Raw genomic sequence first — 10,246 nt, 5'->3', positions numbered from 1 at the left:
CTACCTTGGAAGCTCAGAGGCTGGGTCTGTGGGAGCTAGAAGCTGGTGTTTCTCTCAGGTCTCCCATGAGCTCCCTGGGAAGTGGGGGAGAATGGCCCCATCCCAAAGCAAGTCACTGACAACCCCTGCCACTGCCCAGCCTTCTGAGCCCCAGCCTATGCTGCTGATCCCTCAGTAGAACTTCAAGTGCTGGGTGGGGCGAGGAGGATTCCACAGGGCTGGGCAGGTGGAGTGCTTTTCCTCAGGCTGATGCTGCTTGGAGTAGATCAATTGCTCCTCCCAAGAAGAATGGCGGCCGTGGTATTGGTGGATGCTCTAGCACCGGGTCCAGGTGGCCGCGCCTCCACACCTCTCCCCAAAGCCGGACACCCCAGACTCTCCATGGGCGATTCCAGTCTTCACATCCTCCCTCTGCCTGTGGGTGAGCGGCTGAAAACGTAAGTTTTGTGTGTTGGCCCTTTATTGATTTATTTTAATTATTGTTTAAAATACTTTTTGTTGATTTCAGAGAGGAAGGGAGGGGGAAAGGAAGGGACGGGGAGAGGAAGAGAGAGAGAGATAGAAACATCAATGATGAGAGAGAAACATCAATGATGAGAGAGACTGCTTCCTGCATGACCCACACTGGGGATCGAGCCTGCAACCCAGGCATTTGCCCATGACCAGAATCGAACCTGGGACCCTTCAGTCCACAGGCTGACACTCTATCCACTAGGGCTTTTTATTTATTTTTTAACCCTCACCCAAGGATATTTTTTCCATTGATTCTTTTTTTCAGAGAGAGTGAGAAGGAGGAAGGGGGGTGGGGAGATAGAGAAACATGAGTGTGACAGAGACGTATTGAGGGATTACCTCCCGCACATGCCTGGACAGGGGCTGTATTGAATCTGTAACCCAGGTACATGCCTTTGACTGGGACTCGAAACCCTGACCCTTCTGAGTGTGGTCTGATGTTCTAACCACTGAGAAAAACTGGCCAGGGATGAACATGCTCTTGGTGCTAAACACAGCAAGAGGATAAAATACCTATGTAAGATTTAAATACACTTGTAGTGAAGGTAAACCCTTTAAAAGAATAAAGATCTAGAAAACATTCTACATAAAACACATGGAAGTCATATACTCATAGTTCTTGCCCCTTTTATATGAAATTGAAGAGACTTTAGGAAAGAAACATATCTAGGTGCCCTATGGATGGAACTAGAGCTGTCCACAGCCCAGTGCTGAATTCATAGCACTTCTCAGGATTAACATACAAAATAAGGAAGAATTAGGGGAGCTGGTGGTGGCCCATGGTCTTAAGATAAACCTCCTAGATACATACCCACATTCCTGGTCAAGACTGTACCAGGTCTGTGTCAGCTCGACCTCTTCAAAGAAGGTGAGCTTTCCCGGCTTGAGGATTCTGTGATGACAACTTTGAATTCAGTTTGTGGTATCAGGTTCATGCATCAGGAAAAGGGGTGAACTCCTTGTGGAAGTTTTTATAGCAGAGGTTTTGATGACTTATTTTTCTGTTGTTAAGGTGAAGCTCAAGAGGCAGTTCACAGGATGTGGTGGGCAGAGGCCCCACACCGCAGCGTGTGCAGGGCACAAGGCGCTGGTCACACAGGAAGTGGACCAGCTCTCCTCACCCCAAAAATAGCAGGTGCTGAGGGTCTGACTTGAGCCACATCTCTGAACTGTCCTGTGTAGTTTTCCTAAACTCTACAACCACATACTGATTTTAACATAGCTCGCTGCCATGTGAAAGTCAAAACAATTATTTGGTTTACAGAGCTTAATATTCCAGTGGCAAATTAATGAATAAAATGGTTAAGAATATGAAACAAATTTTAGCAGAAACATGAAATCTCTCTCCCACTGAATATCTATTCAGCCTTCTACCAGTTGCACGTATAATCTTCTGACAACAAAAAGCAGAGTGGATAGTTGGGTTCTGCATCTCTAGAAGAGAAGGAAACCTACAATATCTAGTTTTTCTTGTTTTACTGAAATCGTTTTTTATGTTTGAGTCAAACTTGTTTCTTCTATCAGAGATCTGATAAGAAGGAGAGAGAGAGAGAGAGAGAGAGAGAGAGAGAGAGAGAATGAGAGATAGTGAATTAGTTTGGTAAGTTCGCCACAACAAAATACAACTAACTAGATGGCTTAAGACAACAGACATTAGTTTTATTAGAGTCTGGAGAAGAAAGAGATTGATTGCAGATGGAGATAGATGTAGATGATAGATAGATGATAGATAGATAGATAGATAGATAGATAGATAGATAGATAGATAGACTGACATGCAGATACATAGACACACAAAGGAACACATAGGTGGGTGGATAGATTCGCAAGCTTTCCAACATATGCCACCATCAGACTCTATTTCTTGTCCTCCATTCTAGGTAAGTTTTTCTTCCATCAAGCCTGAGGGTGATTTTTCCCAACTTTACTGAAATGTAAATGGCATATAACATTGGCTAAGTGTTAGGTTACAATGTGTGGATGTGATACATTTAAATATTGCAATATGATACCATTTCAGTGTTAGCTAACAATTCCGTTAATAAGTCATAATTGCCCCATTTTTTTGCCGTGAGAACCTTTAGGATACAACCTCTTAGATACTTTTGGGGTAATATGATACAGTATTGCTTACTGAGATCACCATACTGTACATTAGCCCCCCAAATTGTTCATCTTATCACTGAAAGCTGATACTCTTTCACCAACATCTCTCCTTTCCCCACACTCCCTGTGGTAACCATCGTTCTCTCTGTTTCTACTAGTTTGGCTTTTTCAGATCCCACACGTACGTGAGATGAATGAGCATCTGTCTTTGTCTGTCTGATTGATCTCACGTAGCATAATGCCCTCCAGGTCCCTCAGGGTCATTACAAATGGCAGGATTTCCTTCTCTCTTGTGGCTGAATAATATTTAATTTTATGTCAATTCAGAAATGGGCATCTCCCACCAGTCAGAGCGTTCTACACATGTGCTTCCAGGGGCAGCACTCCCCCAGACCGTCCCCACAAACACCTCAACTCTCACTTCTGCTTTCTTCAACCAGACAGGTGCAGTTACCCCATGAACACACACACACACACACACACACACACACACACACACACACTGATGCACACACATACACACGCACACTCACACCATCTACTATTGAACATGTTTGTGCTCCTTCATATCTACTTTCTTAGAGTTCTATAGGACTAGCAAGCTCCTTCCCAAGGCCACAGCTTAAAGCACAGGACTAGAAGCAATGCTGAGGTTCCTTCTTCTTATTTCTCTTCCCTGCATGTGTTGTGACTGCTCAGGGCTATGCAAGGATTGTGTGGTAAATCCATGTAAGAAATTCATGGAGCATGGCTGGAAACACTAGGTTGGAGTTCAGTTACAGTTGATGTTATCTTTTATTGACATGCATTTCATTTCTCTGGTTCGTTTGTAATACATGGCCCATACGATCTTCATAACTCAGGCCGACCATCACAGTCCATTCCTATGCATTCCTTTTGCCTTATAGACAGAATCCCACATCCTTGCATGGGGCGGGAGGGGTGGGGGTGGAGCACGCCTATGACCAGCCACCACCTCACCCTCTCGTACTGTTGTTCAGAGACTCTCTATGTCTCTAGGGTTCTCTAGAATGTTCTATCCTGTCAAGAATATCCTCATTCCCACCTCTTCAGACTCCATCTCTTCAAATAGCCATCCCCTCAACCACAGTCTAGTCATGGTCCCCAGATCTTCCCACCTTTTCTCTCATTTGTCCTTTGTATGTAAAGTCATTGCAATATTAGCCTTCGAATGCCCATACTCTGCCAAGAAGAATTCTCAAAATACAGGTGATGGGTCTCCTGGACCCATCACGGATGTATTTCTGGTTCAGGCACAAATATTCGGCAGATAGTAGGTGATCAATAAATATTGGTTTATGGACGAGTTAAAGACCAAAAGTCAATTCTGTGCGTGGGAGGAAATTAGTAACTTCTATTCAGAAGATCGAGTCAGGACAAGGACCTGGGTCCCGGAGTAGGAATTCAGATCCGGCAGAGTCCTGGGAGTCAGAAGAGACTCCAGATCTGGGCTGTTTCTCTGGAGGCCCTGGGGTCCTCCTGAGTCCTCATCATGGAAAAAACCCAGAGCCAGCCCAAAGAAGGGGCCGTCCCCTGACTGTGGGTCCACAGCTGTGATAACCCGGAAGGGTGGCAGCAGCTCCTGATTCGCCACATCCTGTGCGTCTCTGTCCTTCAGGCCCAGGCCTCCTCCATCTTCAGAGCAGGAGCCCTCAGAGCAGACGCCATGACGTCCATTCTCTCTGCTCTTCTCTGCCTTGGTCAGTTGAAGACATGGGGACAGGAGCAGGCGGGAAGGGGAGGCTCATACTCTGTTGCTCATGGGGAACTTCAGGCTCAAGCAGCTCAAATGGACCAGACCATGATGGGAAGGGAATCAGCTGAGATATCCGGGTGCAAATTTCTCACAAGGACTCTCTTCCAGGGCTGAGTCTGGACCAGAGGATCCATGTGCAGGCAGGTGAGTCCTCCCCAGGCTCCATGTCCCATCTCCTACTTCAGCCACTGAGACTCAGGAGGGAGCACAGAGGTGCTGGGATGAGCGGGTCTTGGGCTGAGCTGGGGGTGAGGTGGGGAAGGTCTTTGTAAAGCAGCCTCTGGTTTCCTTTTAGAGAACCTCTCCATACCCACCATCTGGGCTGAGCCAGGCCCTGTGATCCCCTGGGGGAGCCCCGTGACCATCTGGTGTCGGGGGACCCTGAAGGCTCAGGAGTACCGGCTGTATGCAGATGGCAGGCCTCAGTACTTGGACAGACAGAAATCGCTGGAGCCTGGAGACAGGGCCAAGTTCCTCATTACAGGAAAGTATGCAGAGAGATATACCTGTAACTACCTCAGCCCCACCGGCTGGTCAGGGCACAGTGACCCCCTGGAGCTGGTGGTGACAGGTGAGAGGACACTCAGGGGTCCCAGCCTCTGGCTCTGCCCTCAGGAAGGGGGTCTGCTCTCAGGGTGTCTCCCTCTCACAGCCCAGCCCTGGGGGACATGAGGGAGCTGTGAGCCCCATTTAACACGCTGCCTCCTCCTCTCCTAGGATTCTACAGCAAACCCAGGCTCTCAGCCCTGCCCAGCCCTGTGGTGACCTCAGGAGGGAACGTGACCCTCCAGTGTGGCTCAAAGGAGTCATTTGATAGGTTCCTTCTGACTAAGGAAGGAGATCACAGGCTCTCCTGGACCTTGGGCTCACAGCGACAGCCCAGTGGGCAGTTCCAAGCCCAGTTATTTGTGGGCCCCGTGACCCCCAGCCACAGGGGGACATTCAGATGCTATGGCTATTTTCAGAAGCATCCCCAGGAGTGGTCTAACCCTAGTGACCCACTGCATCTACTGGTCTCAGGTGAGCGGCCCTTGATCCCATCCTCTCTGAGGAGAGGCAGCTCAGGGTCCTGCCTCCAGGAGAGATCTGAGCTTGGAGGAGAGTGAGGAGTCTGAGTGTTGGTCACCCAGCAGAGATCTGCCCTCAGAGACGCTCTCACTTTTGTTGAATCCTCCCCATAAACTGGGTTGGGAACTAGTTAAGTGGGCCGGGGGAGTGTTTTCGGGGATCACAGAGCAGATGTAGGATAAGTACGGAGTGATTTGGAGACTCCAGAGTGAGCCCCAGCTTCACCCCTTTCTATCCTCATTTCCAGGACCATCTGGAGGCCCCAACCCCCCACCCACAGTTCCCACCTCCCCAGCTGGTGAGTCCCGGGGAGCTCTGCTCAGAGGGTGCACAGCCCACCCAGCAAGCCCTGAGAGTCTGTCAGGGGATCGAGTGACCCAAGTCCTCAAGGACAGGCCTGTGTCCCAGGGGGCTGGAGTCCCAGGGCTCTGTGGCTACTTATGGGTGAGATAGTCATGGCAGAGAGAGGTATGGGGGCACAGGCTGGGGAGGAGGAGCTGAGCTCTAGTGGGGAGAAGGCAGCCCCCACCACTCACCTGTCATCCTCATCCCTAGGAGGCTCTGAGTCGGGCCCACAGAGGGGTAGGTGAGAGTCTGTGGGGAGGTGGTGTGTTCCTCCATGGGGACAGGGGCTGGACCATGGTGGGTTAAGGGGTTCAGGCCGCTCTGGATTCACTGACTTGGATACCCGCTTTCCCTGTCTGGGCTTCAGTGTCTACAAGTGTGAAAGGAGAGAATCCTTCTCCAGAGCTTAGATTTCCTGTTGGTTCTGGTCCTGACCTCCTGGGAGAGGGGCCTCACAGGGACCCTCCAGGATGTTATGGGGCCTGTCCCCTCTGTCTCAGTGACAGTGACACTGTACAGGGAGGGGCAGGCAGGACAAGGGTCCGGGCAGCCAGTCCTCCCCCTCAGCTCAGGCTCCGCTCAGAGGAGGGAACAGGGTGGATCAGCCCTGGTTCATCTCCTGGCTCTGCTGCTCCTGCTGTGGGGCTGGCCGGTCCCTTCTCTCCTCTGAGTGCCGGGTTCCTGTCTGCTCATCCCTGGTCCCATCCTGCTCACAGGCTGCTGGGAGATGAGGTGACATAAGGGCCTCACAGAGCTCAGGAAGGCAGAGCCCCAGCCCAGCCTGACTTTCCCATGGGGTGTCAGGGCCCTGTGGTTGGGGATGGCCTGGGAGAGACTCAGAGTCCACACCACACCCTGCCCCTCCGTGTCTCTGCTGTGCTGGGGGCGGGTAATGAGGAAGGACCCTCAGCTCCAGATGATACATGTACAAGCCCCTGCAGAGGAGGAGCCCAGAGCAAGAAGCTGGTGTCCCCCTGGGGGGCAGCGTAAGGAGAGCACAGGGAACCCACAATCCCAGGTTCCAGTCCCAGCCCCGCCCCGCCCCGCCCAGGCTGGGTGACTTGGGGCACGTGATTAACCTCTCTGAGCCTCAGTGAAGTGGGTGGTGGGGTCAGCAATCCCTGGTGCATGACTGCTGTGAGATGAGAGGGGATGAGTGACAGACACCGGCATGTACTTCGCACACAGTAGGTGCTCATTAAAAGGCATCATTGCCTCACTTATGACGTCACTTGTGTCCAAGGTCGCCAATGGTACCTGTACGTCCTGATTGGAGTCTCAGTGGCCCTGGTTCTGCTGCTCTCCCTCCTCCTTCTCCTCCTCCGACACCGACGTCAGAGCAAAGGCAGGATGTCTGGTGAGTAGGGAATGGGGTGACCTGGGTCACAGAACGGGGGCTCAGAGCACCTGCCACAGGAAACCAAATGGATGGAGAAGGTCCAGCTGGGAAAAGGATTTCTCCAGAATCTTAAATCAGAAAATCTTGAAAGAAAACAATGTCAGCACCGATGTACAAATGTAGAGTAATCTTTCATCATTTTCAATCTCATGAAAGATGCACACAAGTGTGTGTTAAGGTTCCTTCTTTCCTGTGGAATCACAGGGGGAGGGGCGCCTAACCTCCCAGGTCTGATTCTGTCCCTCTTGACCAACCCAGAGAGAAGCTCATGTCCAACCTCCTGCAGGGACCACAGACCCAGAGCCCAAGGACAGAGGCCTGCAGATCATGTAATTCCTGCCCCAAAGACCTAAGACTCCAACAGCCCATGCGCCCCCCCCAGTCCCTAACTCTCCTTTCTCCTCCCCCAGCTGCAGCCCAGCTGCTGATTCCCAGGAGGAGCCCCTCTGTGAGAGGAAAAGACAGCTGCCCTGGGGGAGGGGGCACAGGGATTTCAGGAGGTGATGGGGAGGGTTAGGTTGGGAGGATGGGGGTCTGGGTGAGAAGGACTGAGACGCACAGGATGTGTCCTGGCTCTGCACCTCACCCTGGGTTAGTGGCCCATCTGGGAGCAGGTGGGTTTGCAGCCCTGAGATCTCGGGGACCTGCCAGGAGACACACCCCTGTTCTCCCCCAGCAGATGCTGCCATGAAGGACCCCCAGCCTGGAGAGAGCATGGAGCTGGACCCTCGGGTGAGACCCCTGCTCCTGTCCAGGCCACCAAGGACCTTCTGTTGCCCAGTTTAATCCAATGGACCCTTCCCTGTCCCACCTCACCTGCTTATCAGCAGCGTCCACACTGACCTCCCCTCTGGGCCCCCAGGTCGTCCTGCTGTGACTCACTCCTCCTGGTTTCCATGTGACCTCATGGCCCCTCCTATGTGGCCCCCTTTGCCGGCCCCTCATCCTCTGTCTGACCTTGTGCAGCCCCAGGTCTCAGGAGGAGGCAGGAATGAGTGACTCACTCCCAGGTCCCCTCGATCCCCTTCATTCATTCACCCAGCAGATGTGACAGGGCTGTTTCCTGGCTCCATTTAGGGGCCACGGTGCAGCCCTGAGCCACATTGTCTCCATACGCCTCGAGCTCACCTGTGGGTGAGGGAGACAATATGCAAACAAGCAGACAGTGTCCCAGAGAGCAAAGTGCTGTGAAGGAACACAAAGCAAGAGGAGGAGATAGAGTGCATGGTGGGGGGACAGGGAAAGAGCGGGTGCAAAGGTCCTGAGGCAGGACATGCTTCTTTAGGAGGACGGGCCATGAGGCTGGAGCCCAGTGAGCAAGAGAGAGCACGTTAGGATAAGAGTCAGAACCACAGAAGCATCCAGAGGCCCCAAGGCTCGGGAAGGCCCTGCAGATTCCACCAGGAGGGGGACCCGATCTATTTAAAGTGTAAACCATCTCTCTGGCAACATGAGGACAATTGACAGGAGGATTTCTACTGTGGAATCAAGGAGACATTGTTGTGTCTCACTGTCTCCAGCAGAGCAGGCAGGGTGAAGGCCCCCAGGGAGTGACGTACACCCAGGTGAACCGCTCAAGACCAAGACCCAGGCAGCGAATGGCCACCTCTCCTTCCTCCCTGTCAGGGGTATCGCTGGACACAAAGGGCAGACAAACAGGAGAGGACAGACAGGTGGGCCCCATCCTCCCCAGGCCCTGAGGCTTCTCAAACCCCCACCAAGTGTCATCCCTCTCTCTCCCCCTGCTCCAGGCTGCACCTAACGACCCCCAGGATGTGACGTACACCCAGCTGAACCTCTTGGCCCTCAGCTGGGAGACAAGTGCACCCCCTTCTTCCCCATCAGAGGAGCCCCCAGAAGAGCCCAGCTTGTACGCTGCTCTAGCCATCCACTAGCCCAGGAAGGACCCAGGCCCCAAACTCCAGGGAGGGGGCCTGCAAGGACCCCAGAAGGCAGAAAAGCTGCCCCCATGGACATTCAGCTAGTAACTCCAGCCGGCCTGGAGACCAGATGTATACCCCCAGCAGCTTCTGGGACCCTCTGGGAGTCTCCTGGTTCTATAGTCAAAGATAACCAAGCCCTAGACTGTTTGGCTCAGTGGAGAGAGCATTGGCCTATGGACTTAAGGGTCCTAGCTTTGATTCTGGTCAAGGGCACATGCCTGGGTTGTGGGCTCAATCCCCAGTGGGGGCTTGCAGGAGGCAGCCGATCAATGATTCTCTCCCATCATTTATGTTACTATCTCTCTCTCCCTTTCCTTTCCTCTCTGAATTCAATAAAAATAAAAATTACAAAAAGATAACCAATATCGCTACATTCTGCAAATAAAGCAACAGACTTTTCAATAATCAATGTGTGAACCAAAACATAAGTGCATGTTTTAGATTAAATGATCATATAAATACTACACATCAGGCCTATGAAACGATGAAATTAAAAACCATGAATGAATACATTAGAAAAAAACTTTAATAATCAATGTCCTAAGCTATTATATCAAGCATTGAAGGCCTGGGGCAGGGCTGGGTGGAGTGGAGATGTGGAGGACAGATAGGGGATATCTGTAATACTGTCAACAATAACACATACACTTAAACAAAGAATTTAGAAATGAAGTTTGCTATGAATCTTTAGCTCCATAGAGGACTGGGTAAGAAAAAGGTGGCGTGCATGCACAATGGAATAGATATCAGCCAAAAAAAAAAAAAAAGAATAGAAAGAATGAAATGCTGATATTGAGACCACAGGGATGGACCTGGAAGGTATTATGCTGAGTGAAATAATTCAGACAGGGAAAGATTTCACTTGTACCTGGAATTTATTTATTTATTTATTTATTTATTTATTTATGTACCTGGAATTTTTAACACCAGCAAACCAAAGGGAACAAAAACAGATGCATAGAAATGAAGAAAAAACTGATGGTTGCCAGAGGGGAGGGGAGGAGGGATGGGTGGAAAGGGGAAGAGAAAATACTCAATAATGTGAGGTAATTTTATGAAACTAATATGATATTGTATACCCACAATCTATACTAA

At 50.9% G+C, this 10,246-nt stretch overlaps 1 protein-coding gene across 1 annotated transcript; it reads left to right on the top strand.

Annotated features, from left to right (window-relative positions):
* The first annotated feature begins 4,306 nt into the window (after positions 1-4,306).
* On the top strand, positions 4,307-9,103 carry LOC139000258 (leukocyte immunoglobulin-like receptor subfamily A member 5). The gene is made up of 7 exons (XM_070402512.1): positions 4,307-4,340; positions 4,505-4,540; positions 4,692-4,967; positions 5,114-5,416; positions 7,053-7,166; positions 7,885-7,940; positions 8,960-9,103. The coding sequence occupies exons 1-7, from the start codon at positions 4,307-4,309 to the stop codon at positions 9,101-9,103; spliced, it is 963 nt and encodes a 320-aa protein (XP_070258613.1).
* Positions 9,104-10,246: the final 1,143 nt, after the last annotated feature.

This window comes from Myotis yumanensis, unplaced genomic scaffold (genome assembly GCF_028538775.1).
Source record: "Myotis yumanensis isolate MYYU_CA2020_CCGP unplaced genomic scaffold, mMyoYum1.0.hap1 SCAF_23, whole genome shotgun sequence".
Lineage (NCBI taxonomy): Eukaryota > Metazoa > Chordata > Mammalia > Chiroptera > Vespertilionidae > Myotis > Myotis yumanensis.
This window is presented reverse-complemented; position numbering and strand designations above follow the sequence as displayed.